General features: G+C 42.6%; 2 protein-coding genes across 3 annotated transcripts; both read right to left on the minus strand.

Annotated features, from left to right (window-relative positions):
- Nucleotides 1-956: 956 nt before the first annotated feature.
- Nucleotides 957-7,798, minus strand: rgcc (regulator of cell cycle). Its single transcript, XM_019867729.1, has 5 exons — nt 7,652-7,798; nt 7,398-7,574; nt 3,525-3,641; nt 2,726-2,788; nt 957-1,582 (listed from the first exon to the last, which is right to left on the minus strand). The coding sequence occupies exons 1-5, from the start codon at nt 7,677-7,679 to the stop codon at nt 1,575-1,577; spliced, it is 393 nt and encodes a 130-aa protein (XP_019723288.1). The 5' UTR covers nt 7,680-7,798; the 3' UTR covers nt 957-1,574.
- A 3,101-nt stretch (nt 7,799-10,899) lies between these two features.
- On the minus strand, nt 10,900-20,244 carry f5 (coagulation factor V). 2 transcript variants are annotated; one of them, XM_019867721.1, is made up of 22 exons: nt 20,004-20,242; nt 19,788-19,946; nt 19,255-19,476; nt 19,023-19,188; nt 18,677-18,854; nt 18,506-18,602; nt 18,222-18,427; nt 17,282-17,429; nt 17,003-17,215; nt 15,370-16,930; nt 15,137-15,305; nt 14,812-15,048; nt 14,305-14,518; nt 14,017-14,196; nt 13,834-13,950; nt 13,676-13,747; nt 13,511-13,596; nt 13,287-13,442; nt 12,090-12,234; nt 11,850-12,001; nt 11,594-11,776; nt 10,900-11,504 (listed from the first exon to the last, which is right to left on the minus strand). In XM_019867721.1, exons 1-22 carry the CDS (start codon nt 20,167-20,169, stop codon nt 11,358-11,360), a joined length of 4,974 nt encoding a protein of 1,657 aa, XP_019723280.1. In that variant the 5' UTR covers nt 20,170-20,242; the 3' UTR covers nt 10,900-11,357. The 2 variants fall into 2 exon arrangements, with proteins under 2 accessions (XP_019723280.1, XP_019723281.1); XM_019867722.1 differs by lacking the exons at nt 10,900-11,504; nt 11,594-11,776; nt 11,850-12,001; nt 12,090-12,234 and adding an exon at nt 12,774-12,973 and having other exon boundaries at nt 13,227-13,442; nt 20,004-20,244.
- Nucleotides 20,245-22,384: the final 2,140 nt, after the last annotated feature.

Consider the following 22,384-nt stretch of genomic DNA (forward strand, 5'->3'; position numbering starts at 1 on the left):
GCTTGCGTGCGTGTGTGTGTGTGTGTGTGTGTGTGTGTGTGTGCGCGCGTGTGCATGTAAGCATCCCACTTGTCACTGTAATGTTATGTGCATTGTGTTACTCTGGGCCAAACATTTAAGTGACGAAACGAGAGGCAGGACAAACACAGGAAGTGACAAGTACACAGGTACAGTCATGAATGAGGTGCACAACAGGAGCCGTGCAAAGGTTCTGCCTTTTACAATGATATGAATGGCCATTTTGTTTGACACTTCATTGAATTGTGTTTTTGTGATTTGCAGTTACTAACACCTGATTCCTTTTCATATTATTGTTGGTGACCTTGGTTAGCAAAATGAAAGGGTCATCAAGATATGAACATTTTGAGATGCTGGGGAAGTTAGCATATGTTACAGCATATATTACAATAATAATAGTAGCCACAAAAGGTGTCTGTTTTTTTTTTTTTGCTTATCCTGTATATATTTTATCAGAATAATTTAGATATTTGTACAAGGTAATTTGTGTATTTGTATTTGACCCCAAAAAATAAAATAAAATAAAAATAAAGTCGGGCGGCCCGGTAGTCCAGTGGTTAGCACGTCGACTTCACAGTGCAGAGGTACCGCGTTCAATTCCAGCTCCGGCCTCCCTGTGTGGAGTTTGCATGTTCTCCCCGGGCCTGCGTGGGTTTTCTCCGGGTGCTCCGGTTTCCTCCCACATTCCAAAAAAACATGCATAGCAGGCTGATTGAACACTCTGAAATTATCCCTAGGTGTGAGTGTGGGCGTGCATATGGTTGTTTGTCTCTGTGTGCCCTGCGATTGGCTGGCAACCAATTCGGGGTGTCCCCCGCCTACTGCCCGAAGACAGCTGGGATAGGCTCCAGCACTCCCCGCGACCCTAGTGAGGATGAGGCGGTTCGGAAGATGAATGAACGAATGAATGAATAAAAATAAAGTCAGGAAACATGATGTTAAAATAACCATACTTTAATATAATCTCTGGCAGGTATTAGCTGTATTAAATACATAATCTTGCTTTCCAGTTTTTTAAAACTTTCTTTTGAACCAACTTAATCAGAACATTTAATATTAATTATTTACATGTACAAAAATATATTTCACTAAAATGAGCACTACATTTACATAATGAAGCTTTATAAAATTACAAATATATTCTTTTTACAAAAAAAAAGCCCTGTCCCATTGTAGCTTTCCATGTGGGAGTGAACTGAAATATGACAATAATAATAATAATAATAATAATAGTTAATTCAAATAAAATTATTCCAGTGTGGCGAAAATGTCTGGATCCCCCAAATTCTAAACGTTTGTAATCACATGACCTGCAAGTGTTCCAACTGCAATGCTAATTTGGATGAGGTCCTTTGGGTGACGTGAGCTAGCCTAGCTACAACTTGACTGCAAGACAATCTGGAGCCATTGAGCAGCTGTATCCTGTTGGAGGGTGATTCAGTCAGGGGGGCGAGCAGGTGCAGCTTGGTGGCGGGTTTGTTGGGGCCGGGGGGGAGTCCAGACTCCTCTGTCTCTCTTTCATGGCTATGATCCAAGATGGCCACCAGCCGCCCACGTCACATGCCTAAGAGCAGACAGGAAAAGACAAACCAGATTAGATTCCTTTGGTCCAGCGGCTTCTGCTAAAAGCGGCCTTTTACTGGGAAGGGCCTCGTAAACACCCGTGGCCCCAGTAAACATGCCATACACCCGGACTAACGGGAGCCTGGCTGCCTGCCTGCCTGCCCTTAACGCCGAAAGTCCCGCATGAGCTGTGAAAGAGCAACATTGAGCAAGGCAAATACAGAGAATTCCTTCTTGCCTCCTCCTTAGCTTGTCGGGCATACATTCCTCATGCACTAATGCAAGTTGTGACACTCACGAGCCTGAAGTAAAGCATTTGAAAGGATCCCTGGTTACACCTTTCTCGCAAGACTTTCACGTCACAATTCATGCAAGGGTTCTCCTCAAGGCCTCTTTTAAAATTAACGCATCAACAGTTATTTATCCACCTTGCCTCTTTTGCACAGAATCCCGCAAAATGCCGTATTTGCCGCACTATAAGGCGCTTCGGAGTATAAGGCGTACCTTCAATGAATGGCCTATTTTAAAACTGTTTTCATATATAGGGCACACCGCATTATAAGGCGCATAGAATCGAAGCTACAATCGTGGCTGTGGTTGCTTTATGCATCCACTAAATAGAGCTACGCTAAAGGGAATACAATAAAATACAGTTTTATTTATGGCGAGCTTTCGCAACCACTGCAGCTGTAACAAAAGGCTTTACAGAACATTTAAAATACTACGTCCAAGAAATTTGAATATTGATCCATATATAAGGTGCGTCGGATTGTAAGGCGCACTGTCAGCTTTTGAGAAAATCCAATGCTTTTAGGTGCACCTTGTAATTCGGAAAATACGGTAGCATATTGCTGTGGCTGTGTGCACATCTCCCATCGTGAAATGGCATCCCAGTTGGACGGATGAATTGCTGTTTATTCATTGCGTGCCCTATTTGGCTTTATCGCCATTCCACCTTCATGAAATTTTTCTAAATACACGAGCTAGATCAGGGTTTAGCTTTCAGAACCGAACTAGACTCTATCACTTTCACGGATGAACAGGAGATGTGTGACGGCACTGCTAATTAGCATTGCTCATGTTCAAGCATGGTAACAAAGGAGTCACACAGTGAATGTGACAGCAGGGAGGAGTTGGTGCTTACTCTCCAATGTCTTGTCGAGGTCGGCAATGAAGTCCTCCAGTTCTTTGGTGTCGCCCAGTTTGGCTGCGAGGACACCATAAAGAGAGTTTGCATTAGCTTAGCATTTATTTTCAAATGGAGCAGTTCAGATAACTGGGAAATGTGAGTTAACCATGTGTTTTTATGAGACTAGAATGCTCTGGTCGGACCTCGTGAGTATGCTCCAAGTAGTATTTTTAACTGTAAACATGCTCCGAATATTGCAGGCCGTTCTACATACAGAATACTGTAAGAAATACAAAACTGAACTACTGCACTGTGTACAAAGATAATTTTTTTCAAAATTTCTGGACATTGGAACACTGCATATTGTCAGTTTGGCACCTACAGATTTGCATATTTCTGGATTTTGTGTTGTTTTAAAATTTTCCAATTAAAAAAAAAAAAATCTGTCTTTTTTGCCCCCCCCAATCTTTTTTTTTTTAAGATTTGCTTTTTCCTCCAATGCATTATAATGGCAGTCAATTATATGTGGCTTTTTGCAGGCCCGGTCCCTCTCTATTTCCTTTTTCTTTTTAATTTGTGTTTATTTGTAATGAGAGGGACAGAGAGAGAGAGAGAGAGAGAGAGAGAGAGAGAGAGAGAGAGAGAGAGAGAGAGAGAGAGAGAGAGAGAGAGAGAGAGAGAGAGAGTTTTGACATCTTGTCCTGGATGGATAGAGTAATGACAATAAAAGCATCCTTGAATCCTTGACTCCTACAATTTCCAAATTCCCTGGAGTCTTAAATGCAATGTGGAAGCATGAGGAGCGTGCGCTCACGTTTTGGTGACATCGGTGACGGTGAGGATGAGGCGCCGCTCATCTGGGACATTGCGGTGGGTGAGTGGAGCCTCTCGTCGCTCAAGCTGAAGCTGTTTCTGTTGAGCGAGTCAGCACCTAAGAGAGAAACACACCCAAGCGCTGGTTAGATGAAACAAACTGTCAATCAACTCACATATACGGTACACACTCATCATGTGTGTTACTGGAACAAGCAGGAGTGTGTAATCATCGCGTTCCACATCTTGCTCCTATCAGGCTCTCTCTCACACACACACACACACACACACACACACACACACACACACACACACACACACACACACACACACACACACTTGTAAACACACAGCCACAACTCAGGAAAGCAAGTTCAGCCAGCTCTGGCCACATTTAGCACTCCAGAATATTTGATGTGGCCCACCATGGATTTCTACAACCCCCCCCCCCACACCCCGCAAAAGACATTTAGACCACAAATGCTTATAATGCATAAAATGAATTGACATTTTCCCCACTATTGCACTAAATCATCTCAATCTCAATACTGTATCTCAATACATCAGTGTAAAGCAGCATAATTGGAGTGTCGTTGCTCAACTTAGCGGGGAACGTGCTGAATGGATCATTTGTCAGACCCTTGATAAAAAACAAAAAAATGTAGCTGAAGGAGATCCAATTTTGGTGCATGTTGTGCTGCCAAGTACGGTACTGCTACGAACACGTGAATGTTTTTCAAATAGTACTGTGACCTGTTTTCAGCACACACACACACAAAAAAAGTCACATAAAAATCCATACAGCTTATCGTATTTTTAAAAATATCCCTGTGAGGTGTCTTTAATGGCCTGGCGTCATGTGTCCACCATCAGAACCCCTCAAAGTTGACACTTGGATGCTAGCGGATCACATATCGGCACAAAACCACGTAAAAGGATATCAGGACTGACTTGAAGCCGATATGCTGATTCCCCCCTTTGTGGCTCTCAAGCAAATATGCATGTGGCACGTTCTTATTAACTTGCTTTTACCTCTGAGTGAAAAGTTAAAATGATGTTAGTATGTGAATGGAAAGACAGTTGCGTGATGTAACAAACCTATTGAAAATGGACATTTAAGTCCAGAGACAGCGAAATATGTCTCATGTAAACTAGCATCTGACAAACAATTAGTCCACCTAAAATGAAAAAGAATGTTTTTCCATACTTTGACTGCATATTCGGAATGAAGACTGACAATTCAAGAGTGTAAAATAATGTGTGCGTGTGAGTGCACAAACTGTTGCAAATGTGACAAACAAATGTTATACTGTCATACTTGTCCTGAAAATAAGACTGCCTTTATTGTAACAACTTGTGACTCCTCACCCAAAGCAATTTACTTAAAATGATACAGAATGTTTTTTTTGGGGGTGGGGTTATACTTTACTTCAACTTTACAGTCAATGTTGACCATAGATTGTGACTGCGATAGTTTCGATCGAACAGGCTTTTGCGATAAACCTATTACTACGGACATACCAGTTTACAGAGTCATTGTCGCGCATATTCTGGAGCTAAACTAGTGACCCACTCTTGCCCAAAGTCATTTGTTTCTCCCTGTTGCTTGGCAACCAGTCATTTTTCAGCACACTGAGGCAAGTAGGAAAACTGTGTAACCCCAGTTAAGCCCCTTCAGCAATTAATTTTGATATTTTAAAATATACAGTATTTATGAATTATTTTCTCAGCCCCGCTTTTACCTTTAGGAAAGAAAAAAAAAGCTGGAGCTATGCCTGCTTAAAATAGTAAAAAAATATATTATAATAATCGGTCAAATCAATGTTGTGACCACACCACCACCAACTATGGGACTACCATGGAGAGTGTAGCACTTGTGGAGGAATCTGTTCGCTATAACACACCAACCAAGGTTCACTCCCTGGCTGTGATGCTGACAATAATGTCCGCAGTTAGCTGCACATCTTAAACAACTTCACGAGGAAATTTGTAAATTCACCACACAGACACTCCAATTTTCTTGCACATGTGCTTGTTGTGTTAGGATGTTTCATTATGCACCATTATATTAGGGTACACCTGCACACTCCGAAGGGGTTCAAACACAACACCTGTATCAGAAATGGTAGCTTTACATTGAAAACATTCACAAAAATTCTATTGAACTAGTATTTAAATTGAATTAAATATAAACAGGACTGCGTACCGTACACAATTCCATCCATCCATTTTCAATACTGCTTCGTGCTTATCGTCATTGCAGCATAGATGGATGCCTTTCCAGCTGACTTGGGGCAAGAGGCAGGGGACTATATTATGGACTGGCTACTGGCCAATTACAGGGCATGTAGAGACAAATAACCATTCGGAACCCACGCAGGCATGGAGAGAACATGCAAAGGCCGGAGCCTGTATTCGAACCCCACAACCTCAAAACTGTGAGCCGGATGTGGTCATCACTTGACCAAGGTGCCACCCTTGAAATAATATATCATATATTAAAGTAAACATGATAATAAACTAAAATCTCATACTTGATATGTTCTGTATAAATAATCCATCCATCTCCACATACATTTTGTAGACGATCTCTATTAGAGTCACGCATAAACTGGAGCCCATCTCAGCTATCTTGAGGCGAAAAGCAAGGTACACCCTGGGATAGTCACAAGCCAGTCACAGGGCAACCAAATGAATGATATGCATCTTGTGATTACAACCAATTCAGCCTGATGTACCACATCTCTTGCCCCAAGTCATCCGGAATAGGCTCCAATTCACCTGTGACCCTAATGAGGACAAGCGGTACAGCGGCTACATGGTTATTATACTGCATGGAAAAGTACATACATAGCCATAAAATAAAATAGATGTATTTATTAGTAAGTATAAATAATACTGTGATGCACTTTGACAATTTAGAACGTGTGGGAGCATTAACAACGACACCCACCAGAATCGAAGAAGAAAGATTTCCCTTAATCATTGCCCTACTCTAGAAAATTGATGTCAAACTTCAGTCCTGGAGGGCCGCTGTCCTGCATTTTTTCCATCTCTCCCTGTTACAACACACCTGATTCAAATGAACAGGATCGATTTCCATTCTGCAGAGCTTGCTGGTGAGTTAATCATTTGAATCAGGTGTGTTGCAAACGGGAGAGCTGGAAAACAGGCAGGACATTGCCCCTCCAGGCCCGGAGCTGGACATGCCTGCTCTAGAAGGTTGTTTGATTCTGTATTGTAGGTAATGTAGGAATGTTTCCCAACCACCGGGCTGCACTGATGAGACGTACAGGACTTCCGCTGTGTTTATCATCCGAGGCTGAAAAAAAATTTATTTTGAAAAGTGAACAGATTCGCTGCGTTACATGTGTCAATTATATTATATTGTATTTTATTTTGAAAAGTGAACATTCGCTGCGTTACATGTGTCAATTATATTATATTGTCTCGATCGCGTAATGTTACTATTAAACCCACAAGCTAGTAAAATAAGTAAAAAGCAAACATATATGGAAAGTTTCTTTGCAAAAGGGAAATTTCCCAATGATTAGACAAATACTTAAACCTATGACTAAGAGGAAAAAGAAAAGTGGATAGCATCGGCAATCGCAAAAGACCTATTTGGAATATGAATAATGAATTTGCTGCGACAGGCAATTCCCAATGTTAATACAAGAGGGGAACTATTTTGCATGCCAGGTTATCGAAAGGGGCATTGTTTTTACTTTTAGTCCTACTGGTTCATTTTAGATTACGTTAAGGAGTAGAAACAGCAAGTCTTTTACGAGAGTATTTTTTTTTTCTCACAAGTATATGTTGTTCCAGACTGAAAGTAAACAGCACTGTTGCCACCACTTGGTTTTCAACTCACTCTCGGTGTCGCTGATGCCGCTGTCGCTGACGCTGGCGCTGCTCCGCCTCTTGGCGATGCGCAGGTGCTCGTCGTAACGAAAGTGACGCTTCTCCATCGGGGATGTGAAGTCTTCGATCACCGCGTCGAACTCGCATAGCACCTCGTCCAGGTCGTCCACGTCCACCACCAGCTTGGCTGCACGCAGGAGAGAAAGGTTCGAGGATGAGCGCGCACGGTGGCTAAAGGACCGTGTGGAACTGTACCCAATTTACCTTGGCGCGCCAATCTCGGAGACTTCATGATTCCCTTGGGAATATCCACTAACGTGTGTGTTTGTTACGTGCGTCCGTTTAACCTCCACGCCGCCTTTCTGTGTTCTTTCTCCCGAAGGTCTTGAACTCGTAGCACCAAAGTGCGCGCTCCTGCTTTTGAAGAGTCTTGCAGAGGAGGGGCGGGGTTAGTGTGTGTGTGTGTGTGTGTGTGTGTCACACGGCTGAAGTTACACTTCCCTGACGTCGTCTACATAAAAAAGTGTTAGTAAACAAGTTGTGTCACTCGGAATGATGCAGCCGTGTATTTATACTCATCAGCCTGTCACTGTGCAGATTTTCAAGCCAACAGGCCTAACATTATTGGGCTGACTGTATCAATGACACACTACTTAGAAATGACTCACAAGTAACAAATAACAACTAGACTGTTAATAATTTTCTTTTTAAACCCCCCATATTCTTAAAAACCGCCGAAACCAGTGTGTGATTCAGATAATGGATGGACGCATCGAAGAAAAAACGGCGCCGTTTTGAGCGAAGCGTCAGGCTCCTCTGTTCTGTCTGCCTCTGTCCGTCATTGTTTTTTGTCTCTTAGATTAGTTGCAACTGTAAAGTGAATTTCATTGCTTTGTATTTGTGCAGGGCGGCACGGTGGTCAACTGATTAGCACGTCCATCTCACAGTGCAGAGGTGCCCTCATGGGTGGATTTTGCATGTTCTCCCCATGCCTACGTGGGTTTTCTCTGGGTACTCCTGTTTCCTCCCACCTTGCAAAAACATGCATGGCAGGCTGAATGAACACTCTAAATCACAGGTGTCAAAGTCAAGGCCCCGGGGGCCAGATCCGGGCCGCCACATCATTTTATGTGGCCCGCGAAATCAAATCATGTGCGTCAACTTCCATGATCCTTGCTAAAATTTGCACCAAAATGTCAAATTGTTATGTATAATAAATAATGTTGAGATTGTTGTGATAATTTTGTTACCCTATTAAAACTCACTCAAACAACAATTGAACAAACTATCATAGTTGACTGGCTTCAAAACGGGTATTCCATCAATTAGTTGTGTACAAGTAATAATATATAAACATGTATTCAGTTTCACGGTTGTACCGGGCCATCGAAGGGAAGATGTAACCCCAAAGCGGCCCGCGACAATAATGAGTCTGACACCCCTGCTATAAATTGTCCATAGGTGTGACTGTGAACGTGAATGGTTGTTCGTCTATGTGTGCCCTTCGATTGGCTGGCAACCAGTTCACCTACTGCCCGAAGACAGCTGGGATAGGCTCCAACAAGCCTGTCACCCTCGTGAGGCCAAGAGTATTATAAAATGGCTGGCTGGATGTACTGGTGCATGGGCACTTGCAACACATTTGATTCCATGAAAAACGATGGAAAACAAAAAATGTGGGGTAGACATAAATGTGAAAATAAAAAAATAATTCTCTCTCTCTCTCTCTCTCTCTCTCTCTCTATCTATCTTTAAATATTATATATATGAACCACACGGTCTGTGTTTCTCTACTGGAGTTCTGCATGATGGATTTCAGAGGGGGGTCACAAGACATAACCTGTCATGTGAAGTCAGCGCGCCATCTTCTGGTAATTCGTAGTACCACAGATTTAACAACCTGGCCTTTCATCAATGTCTGAATGTGCATGGGCCGAAGCAAGAGTACTCGGAGCAAAGTCTCACAAGCACGGGGAGAACTCCCCACTGGAAGGCCAATTCCTCAAGGAGAAATTCAACTCACGCTCGCTTTTAAACATTTGAGCTGCACACAACACAAATAAATAGCACATCGGCATACATGAAAAGATGTCCAAGTGAAACAGTGCTGCCGTTCTTCAGCCTGACCTTACCTGAAGGCATCTTGACCGCTGTCAGGAAGCAGACAAAACCTCTCTCCAACAAATCATTGTCATTTTAAAGTTTAAAGCTCAATTCCTTAGAAATGAGTTACATTTAGAGCATTTAAATGTGACCAAGTGCTTCTCAGCAGAGGTCAACTGTCCAAATGACGCTCATTTGTCCTCACCTCTTGAACCTCCATGCTGAGACTTTCACACCTGCTGCTCTCGCTCCGACGCCATCAGATCATGAATAAACGGGATGTGTGTTTGCAGCTGCGTGGGACTGTTGACTCTGGGCGCCACTGAAGATGGGCCGTAACACCGGAGGTGCAAAAAATTACACCTCCGAGCCCCCACCCTCCCACCCCATGAGAAGACATCAATGTTTGTGTCATCATGGCTCACATGTTGCACTGATGTAAACAATGTTGATATTTATTTTCTTCAAGACATGATCACCCACTTACATTCATTTTCACGGATGGATAAAAATCATATATCATCTCATAACATCCTATATTATCTTTACTCACAGCAGTTCATAAGAGGTGTATGTAAGTTCTGTCATAAAATATGTAGAACTCCAAATGCATGGTTGTTGATGGCCGCAACGAGGCAAACACTGGAACGGTGTTTAATTTACAGTAATATTTTGTCAATTACATAACCATTCACAAATGTAAATTTGTGACTCCAAGTAGGTTAAAAGAATATCCCTCTGCAGAATTACCATTGAGTTTACACATTGTGCAACTGTCATCGGAAAAAAAAACACCTAAACACAATATTACAGTCTCAAAATAACATTGTTTATCATGCCATCCAAAATTATTTACACTTCCCCAAACAATGCATTTGTTTATTATTTCTGCATTTCTGTTAGATGAAGTTTATTACTTTCTTTGTGCACTCAGAGATTGTTAAAGCTTTTCCCAGTCACTGTGCTTCTTAGATGTGACTTCAATTAATGAGCTCAATTCATTATGGCGTTGGGCATTTCTGCAAATTAGCTGTTAGCTAGCAAATCCGCACACAAGACAAGAAACAGAATAACAAACAGAAAACAAATGGCAAAGAGAAAGGCGTTGTCCAGTAACTCAATGTCAGCTACATGGTGCTCTTAATTACTGCCTGTATGACGAGTTTCTTGGGAAAGGTTGGTATGTGTGCATATTATTGAACAAAACTGTGATTGTGGATGGTATGATAAACAATGTCTTTGCAGCCACTTGATCAATGTTGTCGAAGTTGACTTGGCAACTGCTGGTACATGAAAAGTAGAAGTGTGGTGATTCACTATACAACAAAATGTAAATGCGATGGCTTAGAAGGCACCGCGCCGATTATGAAATGCTGCGTAATGTTCAATAAATGACAACTGCATGCAAATCTTATGAAAATATAACATGTAATTAGCATATTGGTATTCATTCAACATAAAATAATTGCTCAATTTGCCACCTAAAACCTGTATTTGTTGTCTTACTTAACATACTATACTGTAAAATATATGTGGTACTCTGTAAAGATGAATTAATGTAGTTTTACAGAAATAATCCAGCAACCAAGCTGCCAAACATTTATAGAATTTATGGATTTTTTTTTTTTTTTAACAATATGGATGGATCGACTGCAAAATATTCATTTATAATATTTTTGTAGATGTAGTTTGCAGTTGTGTAACATTTCACCACATCGTACGCAGAGCTGTTCTTCATGTTTGCTGACTATATTAAGGTATGGGAGCAAAATAATCTGATAGACTCAATCAAAACTCAGACTTGTTGTCGTTGGAAATGTAGAATCTTTTGATTCATATGGCAGTGTGCTGCGCATGATGATCGATGTCATTCAAAGTTGCAGCCCAACAGCTCTACCCGCAGTGTGATGGAGCCCATCCAGGTTCTGGGGATGATTCGGATGAAGCGTGAAAAAATGGGAGGGTAGATGAAATTCTTGACATGTTCGTTGTTGTCAGTGTTCCCAAAGAAGATCTGGATTTAGGCATAAACGTGAGGAGAGGCAGGTTAGAATTTTGGAAACAGTGACGGGTATTCATCCAGCACCATGAGAGAGAAAGTACTTTAGCTGGTCGGTCCTCATCCTCTGCGTAGTCGCGCCAGTGGATGCCATTGTCACTGTACTTTAGAGTGTATGTGGTGACATACATTTCTTTCCCCAGTGACTTGGCTCCTTGAGTGACAATACCCGTTATCTTCATGACATCCGGCAGCTCCACCTGAAGCCACTGCTTCATGTCTCTGTACTGCAGGAACAATAATAGAGCAGGTATGAGTAGTTGAGCTTCTTGAGGTCGTGGAATCTTGGATGTCTCTTACCTTTGCTTGCCATGCGTTGACAGCTCCTTGTTTGTTAAGGCGAGCAAAAAAGGGACTCCAGGCTCCGAAATACCAGTTGGAGTTCACAGAGCTTGCCGAAATGCGACGATCCTCGATCAGGCCGTTCTCCATCCCGAGAGGGACTGAGCAGCCTGACCAAGAAGTAGTAGACCACAAAAGTCACATTTACCTCATTCCAAAGCATCTCAAATTCTGACATGCCTTGACTTGAAATCTTACCATCGAGCTCACAGCCGTAATACTCCATGCGCACCGTGGCCATGTTGTACCAATGCACAGGGTGGAGCCGAATGAACCGTGCAATCAAGGGTGGGGAAAAAGTGTTTGTTTGTGTCACATAGGCTTCCTGGTTCCCAGGAAACACCTAAGTGATACCGAAGTGTTAAGAGGCGACAACACACTTTTCTCATAGGATAGCAGTTTGTACTTTCTGTCTTATATTGCATTTAGGAATGTTTGCACAGAATCAGCACCAGGTTACTCCTGGATGGCAGAAAAGTCAGTGACTACCCATGACCTGAACTGAAACGATGACCAAAACATCTTGTGTCTGGCGTTGCGCTGCCAGAAAATTTCCTTTCAAAAAACAGTTCTTCACTGATCACAGTTTCCTCCAGTTGAAAGATTATGGAAAAGAATCTAATTTTTTTTTTCCTCGAAATGGCGATTGCTATTTAAGATTTTCTTAAGGTCGTTTTCTAATGTATTTTTCAACAGTTCATATTTAGTGCAACAAACAATGTCAACTCCATTATGCATTATAGGATACTAAAGTCAAGACATATGAAGCATTATGATAGAGTATATAAAATTGGGCTGCACTTCTTAATCACTCACTTGGGGTGCTAGCTATCGCAGTCGAAAGCTAGCGCATTGAACAGCCACCTCTTTCCCTCGCATATGAAGCATTATGATCGAGTATATAAAATTGGACTGCACTTCTTAATCACTCAACTTTCTGTCTCGTGAGATGGAAACCTCACTTGGGGTGCTAGCTATCGCAGCTGAAAGCTAGCGCATTGAACAGCCACCTCTTTCCCTCCCACTCTCCCTCCCTCCACTCCACTCTAAACAAAGTAATGAGCATTTAAACTGCATCCTTTGCTATTAAAAAAATCACACTTTATCAAATCGAGATGACTTGGGAATCCAATTCATATTTCAGCCCCACTTCAAAGCAGTTGACATCTTTTTTCATGCAACTACACGAGGCGGCAGGGAAGGCAAAAAGCATCATTCATTCCATGAAGGTTATCTTCTCAGTCACTCTTCAGTCACTCTTCCTTGGTCTAATAACAAGTAAGGGTTTGTTTACTATTAGTGCCATCAGTGAAAGCTTCATCTATAGCCGGCTTTTGCTGGCGGATGGTATCATGGTAAAATATCCATAAGTGTAATATTTCAAACCCTTCTGACCTTTATTGGGTATTTGCTGTCTCCCTTGTAGAGGATCCAGCTCCTGCGGTCGTTGCTGTAGGATATGGAATAATTTGTGACGAATTGGGATTGGAAGAGCTGCTTGGCTCCTTGTGTGGCCACCTGGCTGATCACCACGGGACGCAGAAAGTCCACCTATATCCCAGCAGAGGATAGGCAAGTAGCAGATGCTGTCTACATGGATCAGAAACCTTTGGGCATACCTGAATGAAATTGTTGCTCTGATCTGTGCTCCACGCATTGTATTTGCCTTTATTGTTCAATCTGGCAAGATGTGGCACCCAGTATCCTTTAAAGTTGGAAACAGTGTAAGACCCTGTCTTTCTTTTTTCGAACCGATTGCTTAAGATCGTTGGTGCTGTGACTACCTCGGCTCTGGTTGGCTGTGATCTGTTCATCTTTCACACTGCCCGATTGTAAGCCCAGAGGGTGGAAGCAGTCTTTCAGAACACATGCAACAACTGTCACAAACTACGAATAGCATTCAGAGTCCTGGATGAGGTTGAACTTAGTGAGTAGGTAGTACCGCTGTCAAGGACTAAGAAGAGCGTCTGCATCCCTCGCTGCTGGTTGATGCCAATTTCTGTCTCCAGCTGCCAAAGGCCAGGCTTGGATGCATACATCTCCAGGGTAGCGAAACTTCCTGAACATAGAAGTGATCAGGCAACTTGTATGATACCGCACGCTTAGCGAGAAAGATGTTGTGTACCGGGAAGCAGCGGATAGACTGCGTGTCTGTTGCTGGTGGTTGTCGTGTGGAAGAATGTCTGTCCGTGGAAGTGGATGCTCTGGAAATCTTTGGGAGATCCCATGTTGATCAGGTGCCACCGGATGAGCTGGTTCGTATACATCTTTAGGCCCTTAAGGCTAAACGTGATACCATTGATGGCTGTAGAAATATCGTACATTGACATTTCACCAATGTTCTCATATGGTTTACATCAATTTGAGGATTGCATTGATGGACCAACGACCACATTGTGGGATTCATGATTACAATGGAACTGGAGGGTCTCTTTGAGGATAGGGTCCAGAGCTCCTCTTCGTCTTTTCCGCTGCATTAGCTCGCGGTTCTCCTCATAGTACCAGCTCTGCGACTCATCAAACGTCATGAAGAGCAGCGCGAACTCCCTTGTGTTTGTCACATTCTTTAAAGTGCCCTCTGGGCACACCAACAAAGGTCCAATCAAGCCAGAATGGATATCCTTTTCCTAAAGAGAAATACATGTGAAAACATTCTCGTACCACCCATCCGTCCGTCCGTCCATCTATCCATCCAGCCAGCCAGCCAGCCATGTCCATCTTCCATCTATTTCTACAATTTCTATAATTTTGTAATCTGCTGTCTGTTCAAGACCATTGTAGGTGAAAGACCTTCGAATGTTCGCCAGTTAGTTCACAATTCACCTACACACACCTACAATCACTGAGGGGAACTCTATCTTGACTTCACAACCAATGACCCCTTCCTCCAGGACCAACACATGTACTTTTAAGTACTCACAGGATTAACACCAGAATAATAGGTCCAAGTCTGACAGTGAGGCTCATCTGGACTATGCGCAGGCCTTCGTGGAACTTTCCAGATATATGTGAAATTGCCATTGGGTGGAACTTCATTATCATCTCTGTACCAGGGTTTGGAACTATCCTCATAGGACAGACCTTCTGTCCACTTGGTATAAGAAACCCCGTTCGGGTGTAAGGAGAATGGACGATTGGCTTTGTTTTTGAACACCACCTGCAGACAGAGTAATCATGTATTGAACAATAAGCAGTTTTAAAGAATGCATAACAACACAAAAACAACCACATAGTGTTTATCTTACCATGATGCTTTGTCCATACTCAGCCTTGATGACGGGCCCCAGGATACCTAGATGCTCTTCCTTCTCACCACGGATTTCAGGAGTTTTGAAGAGCCCATCCGTGTAACCACGGAATACCACCTTCTTGAACTTAGTGTTCCGGCGACTATGGTGCGATCTTGCCTGCTTTCTGTTGAAAATAGATTTGAATTATTTGACTTTTATTGAAAATTTGCTCCAAGTTCTGAGCTTACCTCTCTCCACTGCCAGCATAGTCCCATTCAACCTCCTCTGCAGCAATGAAGTACATCTTGAAATTCGACCCTGAATGCTTTAAGTAGTATTTAGCGGTCTCCTCTATGTTGAAGTTCTTGAGGTCTTGATGAGCGCTGTAGGGGTCTTTGTAGTTTACATACTCATATTCGTCTGCCTTCAAATCCTGCCTATCTAAAGATAAATGGTCAGGCTCATCTCCTGGGATATAAAACTCATAGTCGCTGAAATCTGGCCTAGGCACACCAATGACCACAGGCATGTTAATGAGCTGTTCCTCATCTGGGGCGGCTCGTGGTGAAGCGGGGCGTGACCCCCTTGGGGTTATGTGAGGGTTAAATCCACGAGGAGAGAGAGGTAAACCGCTTGTGACCTCCGGCTTGTATACTTTCCGCTTCCTTGTTTTCATACCTTGTCCCTTCTGTGGCCACTGTCGGATGTTAACCATCTTGATCTTTGTTGTCTTTTTGGGTTTCGGGGTTTCCTTCATGTATTTCACCATGTGGTCTGGAATTTCCATTGGTACCTTTTTGGGAGTCCCATCGTAAATCCAGTTGTGACCCTCTGTCTTCACAGAGGTGGTTTTAATCACCTCCGTGTGGTTTTGGTTGAGGTATATAAACACTTCCTCACTGCTTTCTGAATCGTTTATATCCCCTGATGTGAGACCATCAATGGGCTGCGAGATACCTGAGATCTGAGTCTTGTTTAAGGGAGATGTACCGTTTGAGCTGGTACTCTTTGCTGACTTCAGAGGTCCATACTCAAGGTCACTAGTTGCATTAGCTCGGTGGACAGCATCAACTGCAGTGCTGTTTTGGCTTTCCAAGATTGTAATGTTGCTCATGTCAGAGTCGGGAAATAAGTCCCCTTGTGTCTGGTTTACTTTTGATTTCTCCTCCAAGCACAGAGAGGTCAGATTATCAGCCGTTAAAGTTATATTCAAATTTTCAGCTTCTAATGTTGACTTTGCAAGTGTTGGTTCAGTCCGATTGGTACCTAAGGTTGATATGTTCCCGGACTTTAATGAAGCTGTTGTGTTACAAAATGTTGTTTTATCCATCTTGGAAGCGCTTTCATTATCACGACTTGGAGCCAACCCAGAAGCACTACTTTTTGGGCCTTCATCTTGTGACACGCTTGTACTACCGTATATTGAGTTTTTTGTTCTAATTGTCAATTTTCCATCTGGCACATCAACAGCATCATAGTCAAGAAAAGATAAGTCAATCTTCTCCACACTATCCACTGAAGTTTGATTCTTCAGTGACCTGAGTCCTAACTCGCTAGCAAACATCTCTGTGTAGTCATCAGTCGCCACTGTATTTGGGGTAGGCTCTTTTGGCTTTGTCATTTCCTCCTCCTTCTTATTCAGGATTTCATTCTTAGTCGGGGGCTTCCACAAATCAAATTCCATTTTTCCTGGCTCTTCATATTCGGAGTACTCATAGCGATGGTCACGGAAGCACTCGACATCCTGGAACTTCAAGCGCATTCCTTTGGTTGTCTCATGTGAATTCAGCGATGCCAGAAGCCAAACACCTGGAAGGAAAAATATAGAGGAATAGACTCACTCTAAATTATAATAGAATTGTACATTCATTGTCAACAGACCAATGTTTTCCATCCTCATTGTAATGGTATCGCCAGTCATTGGGTAGAGGCTAAGGATGTCTTCCATGCGGTTATTCAGTTCAAATGGATGCCCGTAGACCGTTGCCGTCTGAATGTAGTCCTGTGCGCCAATGCTGGACACATGCCATGTTGCCACTTCACCGTTGCAGAAGCCCAAGAGTGCTCCACTCTCGTACACATAGCCATTGATAGCTGTTGGAACAAAAATGTGAATCAACTAACAGCGTGCATATCCAGTCAGATTACAGGTTGACGTACTGTGCATGACATTGGACTTGTAAAAGCTGGGGTCTGCCATGTTGACTTGGGATCGATCGCAGAACTGCCGAATGTTGTCGTCCAGGTACCAGCTCTTGTTTTCATCAAACACAGCGAACATAGCGTGTTGCTCTTTATCTGATTTGACCTGTTGGACAACAATTATTTGTCAGTAGTTTATTTTTCAAATTGGACAAGTGTTACAAGTCTTACAAATGTAGCAGATCAAGAAGTACAGTTGGGTTTAGAAGAATGCTTTGGAACAGTAAATTCTGATCTGTCTTTGCTCTTTTCATTCAAGATGCTTAGAGCCATCAGAAATAATCCAGATCACGTCATATCTGCACCTTGTCAATGGAACTGACTGGAAATGATTCTTACCTTTTTGTTAGGAGTCCCTGGGAAAAAAAAAACAATAAAGGCAATGGGAGAACATTTAAATTCCACTAAAAAAGATCCCATTAGATGTTGACGCTATTTCCAAATTCTCTGCCGACTAATCAACGCACTGTCGTGAATGTAGCTCCACTGTACACCCTGGGCTAGTAATGTGGTCTCCACTCTAAATTAGCCATTATGATACTCCTGTTCTGAGACACGATGGAGAAATCGTGCTTTGTTGTAGGAAGTTCTCTCATTGAATTCGAGCTCTGCTCACGCTTAGCACCTGAATTTGGGGAATTTCTCTCTCTAATTTCACTTGAATTTATTCAATCAGCTTCTGTGTGGAGTTTAAATGTTATCTCTATGCCTCCATGCGTTTCTCCTGAAAGTCAATGACAAAGGTATTGGATTTATTTCCCAGTGGCTTCATGGTTACTGTCCTCTGGCATGTCAGGGGATGGGTTCAACTCAAAGAACAAATTTCACTCTATTGTGACAAGTGCCTTGCCAATATTTTGATGAACAGTGAAAAGTTGGCTTAGACTTTGGATTTTACCTGCACATTCCTGACATTGAGCGACTGACTCTTGCAGATGAGGAGCGGTCCGATCAGACCTGAGGCTATGTCGCGCGGCGTGTCCACTGCGCTATGGTACATTCGTGTCAGACACCTGGAGTCTCCTTTCAGAGGCCCGTCCTCCTCGGCCACTCGCCAAACATATGTGAACGTCTCGCCCGGCTGGACGGCATGCGTCTTGTTGCCTTATAAACACGGACATGTTTATGTCAGAGTTGTTTCAGAAGAGTTTCACTTTAACTGTGTAAAGAGAAGCACACTACCTCCTTCTGGGTAGTTCATGCCCTCTTCTGACTTTTTGATTGTTAGTCCATGTGGATAGATGCTGTATGGCCTGGAGGCCATGTTCTTGAATACAATCTGTCAAGGGGTAATTTTAGTGAGCTCTAAGTAAGTTGAGTTGATGCCGTCTTTCTACTGGAATGTGGTCTTACCTTGATGACGTCTCTGACTTGCGCTCTTATTACCGGACCCAAAATGCCAAGCTCACTTTTCCTCTGCATGTTCTCTATACGTTCTGTGAAAGACTCATTATACAATGTGTACCTGACCTTCTTGTACTTCCTGCCAATGCGGGTTGGGGACTGTTGCAGGTATTGGAGCTTGTAGCTCCTAAATAAAAATATCAGGAGATCGAGGTCTATCAGATAAGCCTTGGCCTTATCTAATAATACAGCCCATTAGAATGATTCTTGAATTACACACATTTGGGTGTTCATCTTCAGAGGAATACCGAATCGATCAACCATGTAAAATGATTTATCAGTGTTGATTTCTTACTTGTCAATATGTTCGGGCATATTGGGTGCATAGTCCCAGACGACCTCCTCAGCAGCGATGTAGTATGTCCACTCCGTGCTTTCACGCCTTTGCTGGGGGCTAATCCTCCGCCGGGGTGCTTGAATGCCCTCACACTCTCTCACATCCAAGAAGGCATGCATGCCCTCTACAATACGTTTGTTTGTCAAGCCAGCGTCACTTTAAAAGTATTGATGCTACTTCGTGTATTGACCTTCAATATGCTTGAGCACGTGCGATGATAGCATCCAGCGGCCGATGTGCACAGGCACCATGCTGGCGGTGGTCGAGGAGGCACTGATGAGGCCCAAGGACGACACCTTGTGGCGCATGTGCTGCAGCACCTGCCCTGTGATGTGCACCGAGAACAGCTCTGGCTCGGAGCTCATGGCCAGCAGGTAAAGATTCACCGAGGAATATGCGCATACGCTCAAACCTGCAAAACAAGCACAGTCCTGAAATTGTATCGTCAAATAATTTGGTTGTAAACAATTTTGAGTTGAGTTGAGTTGAGTTGAACTGAGAACAATTTGGATTGTGTTAACTTTTCGTTTTTCCACTGGATTTATCTTCATGTATTGCACTTCTGTCTATTGGACTATTGGTCTATTATCGTAAGTGAAAACTTCCTGGTTGTTACGGTTACCTCCACCAAGGAAAATATGTATCTTGACATTTATTGATGTGAGCTTGTTTGTAGCAGTAGAGTAGCTCATTTCTAGTGAGATTAGGACCAGTCTGACTTACCAGGTAGTGCTCCCTTGGTATAACCATTAATGGTGTGGTGGACGTGGTCCAAGGACCGGTCCTTTGGCTTATAGATACTTTCTCGCTCGTCAAAGACCCCAAAGAGTAGGACCAACTCTCGTTTGACACCAGCTGGCATGCCTGACTCGTCCAAGCTCCCTGCAACAAACAAGTTATCCATATTGTACTTTTCCTTCAACAGTCAAATGTTCTCACCATTCTTGCAGATGAGCAAAGCGCCAATGAGGCCAGAGTTGAAGTCCTCCACCAAGTTCATGTGGGAGATGTACGAGTAGGTGAGGCATGCGGGGTCAGCGGGCTTGGGCGAGACGTCAGGTGTCACCTCCCAGTAGTATACATGCTCACTGTTGGGTTTCACCATGTCATCCTCCTTTTCTTTTGGAGACGTGTTGTCAAAATACTGAGCTCCTGAAACATCATCATGTCACTGTTAGCACTCCATACTTCACACTTTTCCACTTATCAATTTTGAACAGTGTTGAGTTGAGTGTTGGGCCAGTAAGGCCTGTTATGCCATCAGAAACACTGACCTAAAAACCCCAAACTCCAATTAAGTTGGGATGTTGTATAAAACATAAATAAAAACAGAATACAGTACAATGATTGGCAAATGCTTTTCAACCTACATCACTGTACAGTATATTCAGTTGAATATCTACAAAGTTATATGGAATGTTAAAACTGAGGAGTCTTGTTTTTTTTTTGTGTGAGTGCAAATATTCTCTCATTTAGAAAATTGTTGCTTGCAACAAGTTTAAAAAAAGTTGACAGGGTCACCAAAAGACTGGGAATGTCACGTTGCGTGGTGGTGGTGGACTCCAAAAAGCAGGCAAGAGGGAGGAGCAAGGTGTATTTGAAAGATTGTATTAAAACACAGAGAAAACTAAATCCTAAACAAACAAAGTCCTGAAAACAAAAAGAATCCAAAGTAGCAAACTAAACCATGACTGAAGCAAAAACTAACCATGACCGAAACATGACTGAGAACAAACATGACAGTAGCAAACAAACAGCAACAAACAAACAATGACCCGACCATGAGCGGTTGGGCGGGAGTCCTTTTATACAACTGATGACATAACGACCAAAAGGTGTGCAGCTGCAGGGGGAGCCCTACAGTGCCACCTGTTGGTCACAAACAGAATCATGACAGGAAAAGTAGAGGAATGGAAAGGATTTCATTATCTATTGTCCAGAATAAAACAACCTTGAATGCTCGTTACCTTTGATCCGTCAGGTGGCACTGCATTTAAAAACTGGCACCATTGTGTTTGGGAGACCCATGGTCTCAGAAACACTTCAGAACCCCATTGTCAGTTAACAGTTAGTTGCTGCATCAATCTACAAAAGCAAGTTAAACTTTTGCATGGAAAGCAAAAGTCCTACATGCATATCAACAACACTAAGAAACACTGCTGGCTTCTCTGGGCCCAAGATCATCTGAGATGGACTGACACAAAGTGGAAAAGTGTGATGTTGTCTGACAAGTCAATTTTTCAAATTGTTTTTGGAAATCATGGAGTTTGTGTCCTCCAGGCCAAAGAGCAAAAGGACCAGTCGGATTGTTCGAGGCACAAAGGTCAAAAGCGAGCATCTGTGACGGTTTGGGGGTTTACTCGAGCCCATGGCATGGGAAACTTGCACATCTGTCAATGCACAATTGATGCTGAAGGGTATACACAGGTTTTGGGGAAACATATATTGCCATCCAAACAACATCTTCACATTCCTCAGCAAGAAGTTGTACATCAAGCAAGTAGTGGAAATACAATTCCACGTGTAATGATTCAACAATGGGTGTCCTAATTTCCCAAACATTTATTGAGTATTGTTAAAAGGAAAGGTGATGTAACATTGTGCGAAACATACCCCTGTCCCAGTTTTTTTTTAAGAATGTGTTTGGGGCATCAAAATCAAAATGAGTAAATATTTGGAAATAAACAAAAAAGTTGATTAATTTGAACATTAAATACTGTATTTCATCTCTAGAGTAGAATATTCAATTGTATACAGGTTGAAAATGATTTGCAAATTGGTGTATTTTGTTTTTATTTTTGGCCCACCTTCATTGGAATTGGCGTTGGTACATTCACAATGTAAAATTAAAATATATGGTCTTCCAGTACGTATATGCGGTTGGTAGATTTTTTTTTTGTTTTCAGTAGATTTCTTTTTTTTTCAAATCAGATTTCAGCCTTGACGTGCTGCCATGTCACTCTAATCAACCCATGTCCTTCAAAATCAGCAATGCTGGCCGATGTAAAACAATTTTAGTACGACGCCTGATTCTTGAACCACACAGATTGTAGATTCACCTCACAAGGCCAGCACACCGACCCACCATAACATTGGCATTGCTTGGGTCAGAGCAAAACTTTTTCGGTCAAGTTTGACTGGAAAAATATGCCTGTATCATTCTGCACATATTCCAAATAATCAGCATCTCTGGTGATTAAGATATATCCATCCATCCATCCATTTTCTTATCCTCATAAGGGTTGCGGGCATGCTGGAGCTTATCCAAGTCATCTTCGGGCAGTAGGCAGGGTGTGTGTGTGTGTGTGTGTGTGTGTGTG

This window comes from Hippocampus comes, unplaced genomic scaffold (assembly GCF_001891065.2).
Source record: "Hippocampus comes isolate QL1 unplaced genomic scaffold, H_comes_QL1_v1.1 scaffold27, whole genome shotgun sequence".
Taxonomy (NCBI): Eukaryota; Metazoa; Chordata; class Actinopteri; order Syngnathiformes; family Syngnathidae; genus Hippocampus; species Hippocampus comes.

What these genes read in the sequence shown, in the direction of transcription:
- f5 (XM_019867721.1), bottom strand. Translation starts at nt 20,169, where the DNA reads ATGGTGAAACCCAACAGTGAGCATGTATACTACTGGGAGGTGACACCT. An exon ending in AAGTCAGAGACGTCATCAAG is followed by an intron (nt 18,603 to 18,676) that starts GTAAGACCACAT and finishes ACCCCTTGACAG; the next exon opens with ATTGTATTCAAGAACATGGC. An exon ending in CTTCTTAGTCCTTGACAGCG is followed by an intron (nt 13,748 to 13,833) that starts GTACTACCTACT and finishes GTGTTCTGAAAG; the next exon opens with ACTGCTTCCACCCTCTGGGC.
- rgcc (XM_019867729.1), bottom strand. Translation starts at nt 7,679, where the DNA reads ATGAAGTCTCCGAGATTGGCGCGCCAAG. An exon ending in CGGCATCAGCGACACCGAGA is followed by an intron (nt 3,642 to 7,397) that starts GTGAGTTGAAAA and finishes TTTCTCTCTTAG; the next exon opens with GTGCTGACTCGCTCAACAGA. An exon ending in GTCACCGATGTCACCAAAAC is followed by an intron (nt 2,789 to 3,524) that starts GTGAGCGCACGC and finishes GTGTCCTCGCAG; the next exon opens with CCAAACTGGGCGACACCAAA.